This window comes from Heterocephalus glaber, unplaced genomic scaffold (genome assembly GCF_053883595.1).
Source record: "Heterocephalus glaber isolate CG9 unplaced genomic scaffold, H.glaber_assembly_v1.0 deba00001504, whole genome shotgun sequence".
NCBI lineage: Eukaryota > Metazoa > Chordata > Mammalia > Rodentia > Bathyergidae > Heterocephalus > Heterocephalus glaber.
In genome coordinates this window covers 6,001,679-6,019,819 of record NW_028258324.1, presented here as the reverse complement: position 1 = coordinate 6,019,819, position 18,141 = coordinate 6,001,679, and the positions used below count along the sequence as shown (strand labels likewise).

At 41.4% G+C, this 18,141-nt stretch overlaps 1 protein-coding gene across 3 annotated transcripts in view; it reads left to right on the top strand.

Annotated features, from left to right (window-relative positions):
* The first annotated feature begins 50 nt into the window (after positions 1 to 50).
* Positions 51 to 18,141, top strand: part of Wdr82 (WD repeat domain 82) — a 26,825-nt gene continuing 8,734 nt past the window's right edge. The window contains exons 1-8 of one of the 3 annotated variants that reach the window (XM_087186148.1): positions 363 to 555; positions 5,409 to 5,491; positions 6,311 to 6,408; positions 10,491 to 10,557; positions 15,146 to 15,245; positions 15,838 to 15,954; positions 16,440 to 16,595; positions 17,019 to 17,088. In XM_087186148.1, the coding sequence (XP_087042274.1) occupies positions 5,469 to 5,491; positions 6,311 to 6,408; positions 10,491 to 10,557; positions 15,146 to 15,245; positions 15,838 to 15,954; positions 16,440 to 16,595; positions 17,019 to 17,088 (631 nt within the window). In that variant the 5' untranslated portion in view covers positions 363 to 555; positions 5,409 to 5,468. Of the gene's footprint in view, positions 556 to 5,408; positions 5,492 to 6,310; positions 6,409 to 10,490; positions 10,558 to 15,145; positions 15,246 to 15,837; positions 15,955 to 16,439; positions 16,596 to 17,018; positions 17,089 to 18,141 lie in introns of all 3 variants that reach the window. The other 2 variants (XM_087186149.1, XM_004834211.4) reach the window with 2 other exon arrangements.

Below are 18,141 nucleotides of genomic sequence, written 5' to 3'. Positions count from 1 at the left end.
CTGACGTCACCACCCCGCCTAACGCCGCTATTCCCGCCCCGCCCCCTATCCCGGCGTGCGCAGCGGATAAGGATCCTCGCTCTCGGCTTCTGCCTGTCGCCCCAAGATGGCGGACACAATGAGCTGGGGTCGCGCCTGTTGGCTCTGAGGAGACCGTGAGGAAGAACAGAGAGGCCCCACCGTCCAGGCGGGAGAGTAGTACTTGAGTAGGAGGAGGAGGTGGCGGCCCGACTGCCAGCCGCCCTCCAGCCCGCCACCAGCGCGGCACCCGCCCCGCCCGGCTTGGCCCTCAGCAGCCCTCCCGTTCGGCGCCCGACCCCGCCCCGGCCCTGCGCCGCCGCCGCCGCCGCCGCCTCCTGCAGCCGCTGCCGCCGCCGCCGCCGCCGCCATCGCCATGAAGCTGACCGACAGCGTGCTGCGGAGCTTCCGTGTCGCCAAGGTGTTCCGCGAGAACTCGGACAAGATTAACTGCTTTGACTTTAGTCCCAACGGCGAGACGGTCATCTCGAGCAGCGACGACGACTCCATCGTGCTCTATGACTGCCAGGAGGGCAAGTGAGTGCGGCGGTGCTCTGGGCTCGGCTCTGAGCACCTCCCTCTCCCGCTGGTGGCCCGCAGTGGCCCGCCGCCCGCCCAGAGTCCCGACTACGGTCCCAGGCCTCTTTTGCACTCGCTTCTGACAGGGCCACTTCCACCCCTCAGCCGTCCAGACATTTTTTGCTTTCTTTTAAAAGGATGGTAGCCGTAAAGATGATCGCATGATTGTTTTTTTGTTTCTTCGGCCTCCTCCTAGCGCTTTTGCACAGCTCACCAAACCCCACCTTGACCTTGACCTTTAAACGCCCTGGCTGCGCCCCGACCCCCGCAGCGAGCTCTTCGTCCCCAGACTGTTAGGGGTGGCCGTCAGCGGGGCTGGGCGCCGTGCTTGCAGGGCTGCACTCTGGCCCGCTCGCCAATGTCAGGTCCCTGCCCTCCTCGCGGTGACCTCGATTCCGCCCTGGCGCACAGCCCATGTTCTGCTCCTCAGCTTCCCGCGGCCTTTCTGCCTCGAGCCGCGTGGGTTGCCGTTCTTAGCGGTCAGGATTTACCTGTTGTGCCACTCAGAGCCCCCTGGCCTTTTCTTCCAGTATCAACTCATTTTTACTCTTTTTAAGCCCGATGCGCACGTTTATAGTGAACTTTTAAACGACATCCTGAAACTTCCTTTTTGCCAGATACAAGCAAATGCGGCCTCCCATCCAGACCTCAATGTGGGCTCCCGTTAAAACAAAGAAAGCATCCTAGAACAATTTCGTGTTTCCTCCTACACTTTTTGTTTTTAAACAGTTTATGGTTCACTTGGAATTACCAAAATTCTATATGTAGTCATAAAAGTTTTATATTGTGCCAGATCATTTGGCGAAACACCACACCTGCGTCTTTCCGCAATAACCTTTATAAGCAGAGCTGGGGTCCTCGTGTTGACCTTAGGGCCGTGGACTTGCCCCAAGTGCTTGCCACATGGTGACTTTCTTTGGAGCAGAAACTGGTTTAAATTAAATTTGATTCCTCTCAACCACCTTTCCCAAGCAGGCCTGAGGAATGTTTGGTTTTGTCAAACTTCGTTTTGTTGCCTAGTTCTAGGTCTTATTTTCTGAATCCTTGAGTGTTTCTCTACTCTCTCTAGCTGTTCCATTTGCCCATTTTTGGTTTTGTTTTGAGACAGGGTCTCCCTTTGTAGTTCAGGCTGGCATTGAACTCACTTCGAACCTCCTGCCTCAGCCTCAATGCTGGGATTACAGGTGTGAGCTACTAGGCCCACTTTGTTTTTAAACAACTGCTTTTCTTTTGGAACTTACCTCTTCATTTGTGAATTTGAGTATCTAAAATAGTGCTGTTTGGGCTGAGCTATAATCTCCCCTGTTTTTTTCTCCACTGGGGCTATGAGAAAGGGTTATGTAACTGGCTCTGCCTGTAGTTTGTGAAAGTGTCCTGCCATGGCGCTCCTGGGGGAGAGGAAATTGTTAGCTGTACACATACTTAGTGCTATTCTTTAGTGGATGGATTTCTGTCCAGGTCTGGCCACTTGAATTGATTTGGAGGAGGGAGTAGTATTTAAAGCTGGAGCAGGGGGGTCATAATTCGACTCCTGGAGGTGAAAGTAATTTGAAGTTGATTTGCTTGATTAGTGATTGTGCACAGATTATAACCATCCACCACAACCTGAGGATGGAAATACATATCCTAGTTAAAGGAAATAAAGGTTGTGATAACTGTTTTGTCACAGTTTACCCCCAAATGTAGCATAATTTCTGCCTTTGGGAAGGATGACAGTGACATAAAGCCCTGTTTTGTAAAAGTAAAATGTCAGTTCTATGAAATAATGCAGCTTAGGGCTGTGGATTTAGCTCAGTGGTTCCGCCACCTACCTCACAAGTGCAAGGTCCAGAGAGTTCGATCCCTGGTACCCCCCCCAAAAAAAAGGCAAATAACGCAGTTTATTCAGTCATGTAGCATTTCTGCATTATTACAGACTTAAGAAAAGTATAAGAATGTTTCAAAGCACTTCTCTTGGGGTTAAAAAAAAATACTTGGAAGAAATGTGAGAGTGGTGAAATGTGAAATTTTGTCCTGTTTTATCAGTCTGTAGGTAAATATGTATATGTATGCATTTTTTTGGAGCCACTAGAGACTTAAATTGAAAGTATCGAGCCCCCATATCTAATTTTTTTTTTTTTTCAGGGAAGGTCTCACTACGTTGTCCAGGCTGGCTTTGAATTTGTAGTGATCTTCCTGCCTCAGCCTCTGAAATGCTGGGATTACAGCTGTGCGCCACACACCTAGCTCCCTGAACATTTCAACATAGATTTCATAAGCACAAAGACATTCTCTTACATAACTAGAGCATGACTACCCAAATAAGGAAATTTAATTTTGCTATGATACTGTAGGGTATGCACTTCTGAGTTTTCTCATCAATTATGACTGTGCTTTGTGGTCTGTGGCATGAGAATGGCTTGGTAGTTAGGAGACTGGAGTTCTGGTTTGGGGTTGTGACCAGGTCCATGGTATTGGTCAGAATTACTTCTCTTTAGCCCCTGTGATTTTAACTGGTAATGTTAAGAAATACTTTGTAGGCCTAATCAACGTTGGAAGAAAAGTAGTTTCCTTAGAAGGTATAATATCTTATTAGATGTTACATGTTCTGTGCAAAGTGTTTTCCAGTTTATTGTCCATTTAAACTTTACAATGGAGTTCGTCCATTGAGTGATGCTTCAACTTGAAAGAATATAGGGCCGGGGATTTAGCTCAGTGGTGGCGTGCCTGCCTCGAAAGCACAAGGTCCCAAGTTCAATCCCCGGTACCAAAAAAGAAAACTTGAAAGAATATAAATGATGTTGATTGTGGCAGGTAATGCAGATTACTCAAAGAAGCTTTAATATTATTTTTTTGGTCATACCTAGTCACCAGAACCATAGTTGAGGGAAGACACTAAAATATTTGAGAAAGTATTATGCATGGACTTGGTAAAAATACTTGAAATGGATATGAGACATTAAGACCTTGGTTTCAATATTCAGGGTTTTTTTGTTTTGTTTTTTTTTGTACTGGGGATTGAACTTGGGACCTTGCGCTTTCAAGGCAGGTGCTGAAGACCTTGCTTTCAAACTAGGAAATAAAATGTAGTGAGGTGGGTGTGGCCCACGCCTGAAATCCAGCGCTTGGGAGGCTGAAGCAGGAGGATCACTTTGAGTTCCAGGCCAGCCTGGACTACAAAGGGAGACCCTGCCTCAAAAAACCAAAAAAAAAAAAAAAAAAAATGTACTAAGTTTCTTTTATTAGGGACAAAACTCAACATTTTAATAAACTTGAGGCACATAAGCCATACCTAAATGGAACCCACTTATTTTTCACCATTCTTTTGTTTTGTTTTGTATTAGACAGGATCTCTCTGTCTATTGCAGGCTGGCCTCAGACTCACAGTGAGTCTTTGCTTCAGCTCTCTTGAGTACTGGAATTGTACACCACACTGTCTGAAATTGGCTTTCCAGGGTCAAGTGGTAGGGCCTCATGCATGGCAGGCAAGCCCTCTATCACTGAGCCACATCCCCAGCCCTGTGTTTTTCTGTTGTAGGTGGGCAGAAATACTAGGATTAACTTCTACCACAGGTAGGTGTAAAGTCAGCTGACTTTAGAGAGCAACCACATATATACTTTCAGGTTCATTACCATTGGAGTAACTGTATAGCAGAAGCCTGTAAAGTGGACTGGACAAGGTAGTCTTTGTTGATGTCTTTAGGAGTGAAGTATTGTATCTGTGAGGGTAAGCATGTGGAAAATCCAGTTCAGATGTAGTGAGAACTCTTGTCGGGAAATAGATTTTATAGAGGGAAGCTGTCAGCCTCACTGACATTAACAAAAATTGAAAGTGCCAGTGATTGATGTCTTAATGCTGCCTGAGTCATTTGATTGTTTAGCATCTAGGTTCCAAGAGGGTTTTACACTGAGAGGGTGATCTTTCTTTTTCATAAATTGAAACTCTTGGTAAACATTGGTACAGGATTTTTGTTTGTTTTTTGAGACAGGGTCTTGCTATGTACCCCAGGCTGGCCTGGAACTCCAGGCAGTCCTCCTGCTTCAGTCTCCTGAGTGCTGGGATTACAGGTGTGCACCACCACACCTGGCTTGGTACAGGATTTTGAGGTCCTTCTAATACCTATGTGCAGAGCATTATGTTAAAAGCTTTGTTGCCTGACTTGATGCATATGGAGAATTGTTCTAGCATTCAAATTAATTTTATAGAAATATTTGGGGTTTTTGTTTTTTGTTTTGTTTTTGGTACCAGGGATCGAGCTCGGGACCTTGTGCTTTCAAGGTAGGTACCGTAACCACCAAGCTAAATCCCCGGCCCTTGGGTTTTTTAAAAAGATGTGTAATTTAAACAATATGTGACAAAGTACTATAGTCACAAATTTTGCTGAGATCCATGTTAGCACGGTCTTCAAGATTCTGTAGAGAGTAACGTATAACTTGAAAATGAGTGATTTTACATTAATGTAAAAGAGAAGAACCACTGTGTAGTTTTTCTAAGGAGAGTCAAGTATGCCTCTTTTTTTTTTTTTGGTACCAGGGATCGAACTCAGGACCTTGCAAGTCTGCAGAAAGTATGCCTTCTTTAAAGACTTGGCTGTGTACGTAGGGAGGCTGGACATCTCCAAGAGCAGGTTATATTAGGAAGGCAACTAGTTCTGCATGTGGTTTCAGTTTGATAAATCATTGCCTTCTTTAAGAAAGAGCTTTCTAAGGGAATGGCTAAAGTTCTTGGGTTTAAGTATTCTCATATCCTTCTTTGTTGTAATTTATAACTTGTATTGTTTCATGTGCCTTTCTCCCCAAATAGATATAATACCCTTTTCTTTTTCTCAAAGGTTACTTTTGAACATTGTGGTAAAGCTGAGTTGAGCTCCAACATTTACTTCTACTTCCTAATGCTGGTCTTAAGTATTCAGAGGTATTCTTTATCCCCCCCCCCCCCCCAACAGGGATTGAACTCTGGACCTTGCGTTTGTGAGGCAGGCACGGCACCACTGAGCTAAATCCCAGGCCCTGGTATTCTTTATACTTTAGATAGTATTGTGTTTGATTAATTTTTGGTGTGTGGATAATGTGTGTGTTGTTTGCTTGCTGGCTGGCAGTATTGGAGATTGAGTCCAGGCAGGGGCTTCACACTGACTTGCAACCCCAGCAGTTTTGTTATTGTTTATCTTGAGACAGGGTCTCACTTTTTTGACCAGGCTGGGCCTAAACTTGTGATCCTTCTGCCTCAGCTTCTCAGTGTGTTGGGGTTATAGGTGTGCTTCCCTACCCTTAGCTTTTTTTTTTTAAAGAGAAAAGGCCTTGCTATTTTGCTGGGCTGAAGCCCTTCCTCGGCCCCACCAATGACTGGAACTACGGGCATGTGCCATCATACCTCTTGATTGATTGTTTACTCCTTTTGTCTTTTTGTAGGTGGTGGTAGTATTTCTTTGGTTTTGGTTTTGTTTTGTTTTTTTGACAGGGTCTCACATATATGGTTCAGGTTGGCCTGAAATTCACTGTAATCCTGCCCCAGCTTCCCAAATGTTGGGATTACAAGTGTGCATCACCACATCCACTTGATTCCTCCTTTTGGAAGAAATTGTTTCCTTCCAGCATTAAAACTTACCAAGAAAAAAAAAAATTACCAAGAATCCTCACCCTTGCCACATCATCCACATCCCACTCTATATTTGGAGATCTCAGATTTTGGTGATGGAAGATATTGATGATATTTTCTCTGTTTGCTCATCAGACCAAAGAGAACCCTGTACAGTAAGAAATATGGTGTGGACCTCATCAGATACACTCATGCGGCAAACACAGTTGTTTACAGCTCTAACAAAATAGATGGTAAGTAAGCCTTTTTTTTTTTTTTTTTTGGTATTGGGGATTGTACTCCAGTCCTTGTGCATTCGAGGCAGGCAACGGAACCACTGAGCTAAATCCCCAGCCCAAGTAAGCCTTCTTTTGAGGAAGGTCAAAATTTCCTTCGTTAAATAGTTCATGGAATCTTTGTGTCTACTTATGCTTTGTTATAGCTACTTTAAATATTTTCCTATGATGTTAGCAATGCTAATTACATTGTTATTACTGAAGGAATGCTGGAAGGAACCCAGTAGCACTTCTGAATGACTTAGAACTCAGTAGGAAAAATCTCCAGTTTACAGTGGGGACTGGAAGAGGAAGGAGCTAATTATATTTGTGATTTGTACTTCTTGAAACTTGAAAAAATACTTTTAGAACAAATAAAAGAATACTATCCACAGCAAGTGGTAACTACTGGACCTTCCCATTTAAAGTATGTGGATTTGAGAAAAATTTTCACAAATGTTTGAACTATGATAGTTTAAGGGAAGTGAGAAAAGTTTTTGGTGTATGTGCAAACTTTTATAGTGTTTATCATAAAAGACAGTGAGTGACCTTAGTCATCTTTGATTCCAAGGACACTTTCTTTTTTTATTATTAGAGATTGAACCCAAGATCTCACATTGAGCTACATCCTCAGCCCTTTTCATTTTTTATTTTGAGATAATGATCTCAGTAAGTTGCCTGTGTTATACATGTAATCTTCCTGCCTGAGAGACTCTTGAGTAGCTAGGATCACCGTTGTGTGCCACTGTGCCCCACCCAGAGATACTTTTCTTTTTTTTTTTTTTTTAATCTGAATTTTATTCCTTTTTACTCTGTGCTCCCCCCTTTCCCAGTGCTGGGGCCTTGAGCATGCGAGGCAAGTCTAGCCTTTTCCTTTTCACTTTTAAGTAAAATTAATCTTTGAAGAATAAAGATTTTTAGAAATTAAAACTTGTCAATTTTTTTTTTTTTAAAGGGAAGGGGTTTATTTGGCTTACAGTTCATAGAGGTTTCAGTCCATAATCAGCTGACTCTGAGGCTGGGATGGCAAACAAGCATCTCAGAGGAGAAACAACATGGCGCACACAGAAACATGTGAATTTCTTTTTGTAATAAATGGTCCTGTTTTTAATCTTCCATTTCCCCTGGGAGAAGTCCTTTTTTTTTTTTTTGAGAAGTCCTTCTAAGTTGACAGATTACCCTGGTGATTGAGGTATAACATTTCACATGTTAGAGGTTTTTTTTTTTTTTTTTTGGTACCGGAGAATTTTTTTTTTTTCAATTACCTCACTGATTTATTCTTTCGCTTTTTTTTTTTTTTTTTAAGTTTTGTTTTGAGATAGGGTCTCTATGGTTCTGGCTAGCCTTGAACTTACAGTACTTTGTAGCTCAGGCTGGCTTTAAACTGGTGCTCCTCCTGCCTCAGCCTCTCAAATGCTGGGATTACAGGTGTGCAACACCACACCTGGATATTTTGCTCTTTGCAGTAAGATTTTTCTAATGTCATTCAACAAGGATTGCTTAGACTGCTGTTTGGGCTGTGTCTCAGCAAATGAGCCAAAGTCCCTTTTATTTAATGAGACTTTTCTACCTGTATTTGCACATGTACTTGATTTGATTTGATTTTTTGGTACTGGAGATCGAACTCTGGACCTTGCTGTTTCGAGGAAGGCGCGGCACCACTGAGCTCAATCCCCAGCCTGTGCTTGATTTTTAATAAGTATATAATTTTGACTTTTCATGTCTATTTCAGAAGTAGTTTTCTATGTAAGCAATGTAGTTGATGCTTTTGTACAAGAATATAAAACATTAGGATCCTGAAGAAATATGTATATGTGATCATCTAAATGACTGGTGTATTTTTCTGTTGGGTTGCTTTTCTGAGTGATTAATGAGGATTCTCCAAATGTGGTGCAAGATGAGACAAATGTGTGGCACTTGCAGCTTTGCTGCCAGGCCTCTGCTGTGGGGATGTTACCTTTCCTGTCCCAAGTGCATCCTGAAGAGTTTCTCCAGCGCTACGTTTCCTTTTGCCTGATTCCAGGCTGAGGTAGTAGTTTGTACAGTTTGAGGGTCTATGATACCACCCGGTACAGGAGATAACTGTACAGGCCACTGCCTTGCCAGGAACAGCGCGCCAGCCACCAAGTGGGGCAGAGAGGATGGTGAAGCCCTGCTCATCTCTGGGAATCCAGGTAATGGGAGGGAGTTTTTTCTTCTTAGGGCAGGTGAATACTTCTAGCACTAGAATAAGTAGGAATGCTTGTCATTTGAAAAGTTTGAAGATGTTTTCAAGGAAGTGATGTAGATTCAGGTATGAAACATAAAAAGGGTACCCTTTTTCCCCCTCCTTCTTTAAATGGACATTTATTAGAAAGCATCCTTGTGAACCACTGGGTGAACTACTTGATACTTTCAATTTATTTATTCCTGTTTTCCATTTGCCTTTACAGTGTTCTTTCTATGCTTTTTTTCCCCTCGGTCCTTTGACAGCATTTTCTATTACCTTTTTCCCAGCAGCAATAGCTTTTTCTTTTTCCTCATCTTTTTAGGAGCATAGTACTTTCCACTTTTTTTTTTTGTTTTTTGGAAGTACTGGGGATTGAACTCAGGGCCTTCATACTGAGCTACATCCCAACCTTTTTTATTTTTTAAGACACAGTCTCAAACCTCAGCCTCTCAGAATGATAAGATTGCAGGTATGTACCACCACACCTGGACTTTTCTTTCTTTCTTCTTTTTGTGGTGCTGGAGATCGAATCCAGAGCATTGCACATACTAGCTAAGCATTCTACCACTAAGCTACATCCCCAGACCTTTTTTATTTTTTATTTTGAGACAGTCTCGCTGATTTGCCCAAACTGGGCTTGAATGTGGAATTCTCCTGTCTCAACCTCCCGGAATGCTGGGAGTACAGACATGTACTACAACACCTGACTCAGTTCTGTATTTTAATTAGTATATGCTTGAGATACATCAGTTCTATTCTTTATGGCACTTCATTCCCCTACCACCACCACTTTCTTGTTTCCTTTTTCAGATAGAATCATTCCGTTTTTAACAGCATACATCTTATTTTTCCTAAGCAAAAATCTTTGTTTATTCCTTTCTTGGACATCATCAAAATCTTATTGGTATGACTTGGTATATTTTATGCATCTTGAAACATTACTTCTCTTTCTGTTTTGTTTACTTTCAATGTAAATTTTGTCTCCAGTTGAACATTGGGATGGGTCAGTACTGTTGGAGAATCCTGGATAAAAACTTACTGCCAAGGCTGGCATAGTAGTGCATGCTTGTAATCCTAGCACTCAGGAGGCTGAGGCAGGAGGATCATCGCCACAAGTTTGAGGCCAGCCTGAGCTATATAGTGAGTTCAAATCTAGCCTGAACTGCATAGCGAGACCCTGTCTCTATGATAGATAGATAGACAGACAGACAGACAGACCAGTCATGTGGCTGCTCACTTCTTTGACCCTGTTTCCTTAGTAACCAAACATTTTTAAGTTTACCATTCTGTGAGTACTGAGACACCAATGTCTAATTCTTTTTTTTTTTTTTTCCCTTTTGGTCAGGTCATATTTGCAGGGCAAGTTGCATTATTATGAAGAAGGCAAAGATTGGAAGTAAAACTGATAATTTTTTTAATTTTTAAAAAAATTTTTATATGTGGTACTGGAAATTGGACCCAGGGTCTCATGCATGCTAGGCAAGCACTGTATCACTGAGTTGTACCTCTACCCCCAAAACATGGATTTTAAACTTTGCTCTATATGCTGTCAACTTAGAATCTGCTTTTAAATTACGCGAAATCTACGTATCCACTCTTTTTTTGGTACCAGGGATCGAACTCGGGTCCTTGTGCTTGCGCAACAGGCGGCGAAACCACTGAGCTAAATCCCCGGCCCTATGTACCCACTCTTAAGCTACCAAGAAGAATTATTCACCATTATAAATTTACACTCTATTTGAATAATGGGATACAGTTGGATCTTTAACCTTGTCTTCTCAAGATGCAAATGCAAAGTAAATTCATTTTTTAAGTAGTACAATATCATCATACCTTATTTATCTTCCTACAGATACGATTCGCTACCTGTCCTTGCATGACAACAAATATATCAGATACTTTCCTGGACATAGCAAAAGGTAAGAACCAAGTATTGTAGAATGAGTTATTTTGTCCCTGAGGTAACACAGAGAATAGATGAGTGGAGAGATTTTACTAGTGGACTGAAGCTGCCACTTCACTGCTGTTTGACATTTTTCTTCTTTTTTTTTTTTTTTATTATGCTTTAAATAGTCAACTGGGCATGGTGTGGTGCATGCCTGTATCTCAGCACTTGGGAGGCTGAGGCTGACTCAAAAAAAAAGTCCACTCTTGATTTAGTGAAGTTTTGGAAGGGGAATGGGTAGAACTTTAGAGATAATTGAAATCTCATGAATAAGAGGCTGGAGGGTATAGCTCATTAATAGAGCCTATGCTTTGGATGCAGGAGGCCCTAGGTTCCCTCTCCAGAACCAAAACATATGGCATTTGGGTAGGTATCTCTCTTTTTTTTTTTTTGGATAAGGTCTTGCTATATAGTTCAGGCTGGCCTTGAACTTGCTATGTAGCCCAGGCTGGCCTTGAACTCAAAGTGATCCTCCTGTCTCAGCCTCCCAAGTACTGGGATTACAGGCATGTGCCACCATGCCCAGCCTTAGGTATCTCGTATAAAAGAACCATTTATGCTTTAAAGCCTCTAGTTTAGATGCAGTATAGATCCCCATTTCAGCAGGCCTTTACATAAAAATTTTCTCTTTGGATGCTGGGGATTTAGCTCAGTGGTTCTGCTGCCTGCCTTGCAAGCGCAAGGACCTGAGTTCAATCCCCGGTACCCCCCCAGAAAAATTTCCCTTTGGTGTTCTTTTATGTGTATATGTGCATGTGCCTGCGTGCCTGCATGTGTTGAGCTGTACAATCAAGCTGCACCCTCAACCCTCCATTTGAAGATGTTAATGAAAATGTGAAAAAAATATATTGTCCTTTGTTACTTTTAATATCAAGAAATGTATCTCCTTATTTCATATTATGATGCAGGTTGCTTCACTCTGTCCTCCTATTTCCCTCAATTTTTTTTTCCTCCAATTTTTCAAGTTTCAGTTGAACGTTAAACACACTTTCCTTGTATAATATTTCAGTCACTTGGGGTATTTCCTTCTTCTTTCTTTTATAATTGTACAACAATCCAGGACTATTTAAGAATATAGGAAAAAAAAAAAAAAAAAAAGAATATAGGAAGGAGCCCTGACAGCAGATGGTCTGAGGGCTGCCTGTTAAAATTGTGCTTCTGAGTTGGTTGCTGTGCAGTACCAGACAGAATGGCACATGACAAGTAGATGATTTGCTTATTGTATTCAAACTAATGTTTACAAATATACTTTTTGTAATTAAGAGTTGATACAGTTGTTTGAATTTTTTTGTTTTGGTTTTGGTGTTTTGTGACAAGGTCTCACTCTGTAATTCAAACTGATCTTGAACTTACTATGTAGCTCAGTCTGGCCTCAAACTCACAGCAATCCTCCTGCCTCAGCCTTCCGGAGTGCTGGGATTACAGCCATGGGCCACCAGGCCTGGCATTATTTGAAATTATTTCCAATCTTTTCAAGTACTCAACTTCTTGATCTGATTCTTAGATTACTTCATCTCTCCTTTTGTGACAAAATCAACACCATCCAGGATGAATTCTTTGTTGAACTTCTCTTCCACCTAAATTCCTTTCTTCTCAGAGCCCCTTCCTTGAAGAAGTAGCCTTTATTCTTTTACAAAACTAACTCCCTTCTTTCTGCTTGCTTCTATCCTCATAATTGACCTTTACCTTGATGTCCACAAATTTACTCAGAATTCCTTACCTTAAATTTACTTACTGACCTTATCACCCATTTCTTTTCACTATCCATTTTAAAAAAAGAATCTAAGCTGGGCAGGGTGATGCACGCCTGTAATCCCATCACTTGGGAGGCTGAAGCAGGAGGATTGCCACAAGTTCAAAGCCAGCCTGGGCTACATAGTAAGTTCAAGGACAGCCTGAACTACAGAGTAAAACCCCATCTCAAAAAACAAATGAATGGCCGGGGATTTAGCTCAGTGGTTCCAGCGCCTGCCTTGAAAGCGAAAGGTCCTGAATTCAATCCCTGGTACCAAAAAACAAAACAAAACAACAACAAAAAAAAACAAAGAAGAATCTACACATTCCCATCTCCAACTCTTCATACTTGTTTACTGTTAATCATTTCTGCACATTGAAAGTGTCCCCCATGTGAAACTAGCAAGGTAGGGCAAAGAGGATAACAGAGAGGGTAAAGTGTACTATATGCTTGTACAAATCTGACAAGATGAAGTCCATTAATCAGTATAACATTAAAAATTCACTTTTGCTGTAGTCTCTTGGAGTTTTGTTGCCTAGACACAAGCTTCCTTAGGGTCAAGTTCTTGGTTCTCCTTATAATCCTGAGACTTTTTTTTTTTTTTTTTTTGGTACCAGGGATCGAACTTGGTCCTTGTGCTTTTGAGGCAGGCAACAGAACCACTGAGCTAAAACCCCACCCCTTCCCTTATTCTTCTACTCCCCAGCATACAGTGTGTTTTGCATCAAGATAGACCTTTTCTGAACACTTGAGCTGAATGCTATGGCATAAAATTACCTGTCCATTCTACTCACTGTTTTTTATTAGTACATCAGATTTTGACTTCACAGTATCTTAAATTGAGCTAGTGCAAATATTAGTTGAGTTATATTGGATAAAGAAATATTTTCACTGGGACTGGTGGCACACACTTGTGATCCCAGCATTCACCAAGATTCAAGGCCAGCTGGACTATATAGCGATTTCAAGGCCACCCTGAAGTACACAGCAACACCCGCCCCCCCAAAAAAAAACCAAAGTAAAAAATTGTTTTTAGTGATTGACTCTTGATGATACAGGTTGAGTATCCCTTGTCTGAAATGCTTGGGACCAGAAGTATTTTGGATTTTAGAATATTTGCATATACATAATGAGATATCTTAGGGATAGAAATCTGATCTAAACATGAAACTCATTTATGTTTATATATACCTTTATAGCCTGAATTTAATTTTATAGTAACCTTGGTGCACCTGCATAATAACTGTGACCCCTCATATAAGGTCAAGTCTGCTTCTGGTGTCATGTTGGTAAAGTACTTAAAAAGTTTCGGGCCAGGGATTTAGCTCAGTGGTTCCGGCGCCTGCCTCACAAGCACAAGGTCCCGAGTTCGATCCCCGGTACCAAAATAAATAAATAAATAAAGTTTCAGATTTTGGAGTATTTTGTATTTGGGGTTTTCATATTAAGAGGCCCGTATCAGGAATATAATTGCTGTTAGCACGGGCATGTAGATCTCTTAAGTGCGGTTCCAGGCAGGCAGTCTCACCTGGAAGTTTGTAAGAAACTCAGATTATCAGACCCTGCCCAGCCATGCTGGATTGGAAATTTGGGGAGTAGATTCTAAAAGTCTAAATGTTAATTCACCCTCCAAGTAATGCTGATACCACTCTAGTTGGGAAACATTAGTGTAGTCCACTGCCATCCCGTTAAGGAATCTAGGGTGGGGTGAGTTGGGTTTGGAGACAAGGTCTCACTTTGTAGCCCAGGCTGGCCTCAAATTCATGCCAATCCTGCGTCAGCCTTCCGCAATGTTGAGATTATAGATGTATGCCACCATACCTAGCTTGTTTGTTGAGACACAGTTCATGTGCCATAAAGTCTCCTTTTTAAAATATACAAATCAGTGGTCTTTTTTGTATATTCAAGAGTTGGAGAAAAATGATCACTAAACTACTTTTTGTCTCTATAGATTTACCTACTCTCAACATTTTCTATAAATGGACTCAGATAATATATGGCCTTGTGTCTGGCATCTTTCACTTAACTCGATGTTTCCAAGGTTTATACTGTCACATGAAGCTAGGTGTGGTGGTACACGCCTGTAACCACTGGGGACGCTGAGGCAGGAGGACCACTGCAAGTTTGAGGCCAGCCTGGACTACATAATGAGGCACTGTCTCAAAAAACCAAAAATCAAAAACAAAAAACATTGTCACATGATTCAGTGCATCATTTCTTTTTATTGTCAAATAATATTCCATTGCATTGTATGTGTATACCACCTATTATTTATCTACTTATTAGGTAATAGACACTTGGGTTGTTCCAGTCTGGCTATTATGACTAATGATGCTGTGATACATGTGAACTTATTTTTTTAACTTGTGTACTTTTTTTGTGTGGACATATATTTTCAATTCCAGGCTTGAAATTTCTGGGATGTATATAATACTCTCTTTTAGAAAAACTGGTTTCCCTAGTATTTGTACCACTTTACATTTCCATCAGCAACTCCAGTTTCTCCACCATTCTCATGTTTATCAACATTTGGTATCAGCTTTTACTACACTATGCTAATGGATGTGAAATAGTATTAGATTTGTGTTAGAATCGTATTTTTATACTGGGACTTTAAGTTTTTTTCATTATACTAGTTGTCTTAGATTATGCCATATATGCTTGTTTGTGGTTCCTTGAATGGCAGTTTTGGGAGAACAGCTATATATAAGTAGCCAGATCGCTTCTCGGCCTTTTGGCTAAGATCAAGTATAAGTAGCCAGAATGGCTTATAGTTCACATATTTGCTCATTTTGCTTTAACTCCTATTTATTTTGATGCATTGCAGGGTCGTGGCCTTATCCATGTCACCTGTGGATGACACTTTCATTTCTGGCTCCCTTGATAAGACCATTCGACTTTGGGATCTCCGGTCTCCTAACTGCCAGGTAGGTAATGGCACCTCAGATTTAAGCTTTTTGAGCATTTTCCTGTGGTATTATTATCAGCTCTCCTTTTCAAGAAAGAGAAAAAATGATTCCATCCAGAATCTTCTTAAACTTCAGAGCAAATCTATTTTCCTGGTAGGTTGCTCCTTAGAAATCAGATATCCTAATCAAATGCATATTGCTTTAAACTCTGTGGCTTAGTGTTAAACGAAACAAAACACCGTTCCTAAAGCCTCAGACTATATGTCTTTTAGCCTCAGTAGATATGTGGTTATTTGAACTCTGATCAGAAATCTGTTATAACTCTTTTTTAAAAGCTTCCTTTTAGTTAGATTCTTATTTGCTTATTCTGTTCTGTAAGTAGGTTAGGTATATGTTCATATTGTTTGTTCTCATTGGGAAAACAAATTATACAGTGGTAGATTAGTGGTAGGTCCTATATCCGTTAACTTTTTTTTTAAGAGACAGAGTCTCTCTATGTAGCTAAGGTTGACCTTGAATTTGCAGTGATCTTCCTGCCTCAGCCTTTGGAGTACTGGGATTACAAGTGTGCACCTGGCATCTATTAACTTTTTGTCTTCTTTTCTCTCAGGGTCTTATGCATCTACAGGGCAAGCCAGTTTGTTCTTTTGATCCAGAAGGGTTAATTTTTGCTGCTGGTGTCAACTCTGAAATGGTCAAGCTTTATGACCTTCGTTCTTTTGACAAGGTAAATTGTTGAGCCTTTGGGCTATCTTGTTATGGAGTTTTTAAGTATGAGGTTTGGTTGTTTGTTTGTTTGTGAGTGGCAGGGTCTCACCATGTAGTCTAGGTTGGCATTGAACTTGCACTGTAGCCCAAGTTGGTCTCAAATTCTTGATCCCCCTGCCTCAACCACCCAATTATTGGGACTACATGGGCGACCACACTCAGCTAAGGTGAATGTTAAGAGCCTTGGGCTGGGGATTTAGCTCAGTGGCGCTGCACCCACCTTACAAGCTCAAAGTCCTAAGTTCAATCCCTGGTACCAAAAAATAAAAAAGAGCCTTTTCTGTGGTAGAGGAGGTATTGATAGATATTAGATGGCAGCAGCATCCTCAGCTTTCCCAGTAAAAAGTAATTTAAAGGAATAAAATGGGAGTTGACTCTTGATGGCAGGAATTATTTATGTGCCTTGGCCCTGGTGGGGGGGGTTGCTATTTTTATCTTTTGCAGGGGCCATTTGCAACCTTTAAGATGCAGTATGATCGAACTTGTGAATGGACAGGACTTAAGTTCAGCAATGATGGCAAGCTCATACTCATCTCCACCAATGGCAGCTTCATCCGTCTCATTGACGCATTCAAGGGAGTGGTGATGCACACATTTGGGGTAAGCTGACAGCCTTTGAACATGACTGTTATCATCTTCATATCTCCTGGGCCAAGAATTGTGTTAGCTCATTATCCTTGGTTCACTGATGATAGTATAGGCTTGCATTTTCTTCTTGCATGTCAACTGTTTCCTTTGAATTGAGACATTCACTTTTACTGAGTGATCCAAGTTTGATGTTTAGTATAAAATAATTCCTAACAATAAACAGATATTTTTGTGCACCCCTCCTCTCCCATATGGAGTTGGGGGTTAGGGAGTGGGTTGTACAGGTTGTCAGCCACTTTTGGAACCTTAGTTGCATTGTACATGATGGAGAGGGCTGCATGGGAAGGAGTGAGATACGTTTGCTAGTTTGGTGTTTCTAGGCAATTTTTTTTATTGGTGGCTCTGTAACAAGAGAACTACTCTGCTCTGTTTCAGGGTTATGCCAACAGCAAAGCTGTCACACTAGAGGCTTCATTTACTCCAGACTCTCAGTTTATTATGATTGGTGAGCTCCTTTCATTTCCTTCAGGGTTATTTCTTTGGTAATATGCATATATTATTTGTCTAAGCAAATTGAGATATTATTTGTTTTAATAGGTCTGGGGGTGGCATTATTTTTATTTGTTATTGTTGTTGGTATTGGGGATCAAACCCAGCACTTTTGTTACCACTATCCTGCAATAGTAAAATAAAAGCAGCTATGTTTATTGAAGGTCACGAACAGAGAAATGGTGCTGGGATGACAGAAAAAGAACACTGCATGCCATGCAGACAAATCAGGCTTTGGGGTTCAGGAGTGAGAGAAGAAAAAAAAGGGTAGCATGTGCTTTGGTCTGGGGTGATATAGCAAGCTCCTAGGGTGCTGCCTACGTACAAGTGTGTGAAGGGGAGTGAGTAAGGTAGGATGGCCCTGGGGTACTACCCAAGCTGAAGTGGGTAAAGGGGAGTGGTTTCTTCAACTTCCATTGTTCTACCTGTACTATTCCCCCTGAAAGACCTGGTCCCCCAAAATCTTTTTGAGGTACTGAGGGAGAAAGGACCATTTTCCATGGCTACGTCCTGCTGAGTAGGGGTGCTGGCCCTACCTATGCAGGGACTGAGGAAGTCTTGCCCTGTCTCATCTAAGAGTTCAAAGGAACCTGAGTTTTCCCTCTGAGGGTTTGTTTATGAGCCATGAACATGGAAATGGGCTTTGATCTTGGGCTTAGGCCATCAATCACCAGTAGTTTAATGGCTGTCAAAAAAGAGATAAATTTGACCGAGAGATTAAGTTTATAAGATCTAAATAATAAGATTACGAGAAGCATTAATAAACACTATGTCCAGGGTAGTAATCAAGTTCCCCAATTCCAGATATTTGGCCAGGACATCCATGACTCGTAGTTCTTGCACAACTTAGAAGCGCAGCCAGCCAGTTCCTGTGCTATATTTTTACTATTTTAGATTGGTAAACATAAAAACTACATTCTTCTTTAAATAGATAGATGGATAGATGATAGATAGATAGTAAAATAAAAAGGGCCAGGGATTTAGCTCAGTGATGCCACTGCCTGCCTCA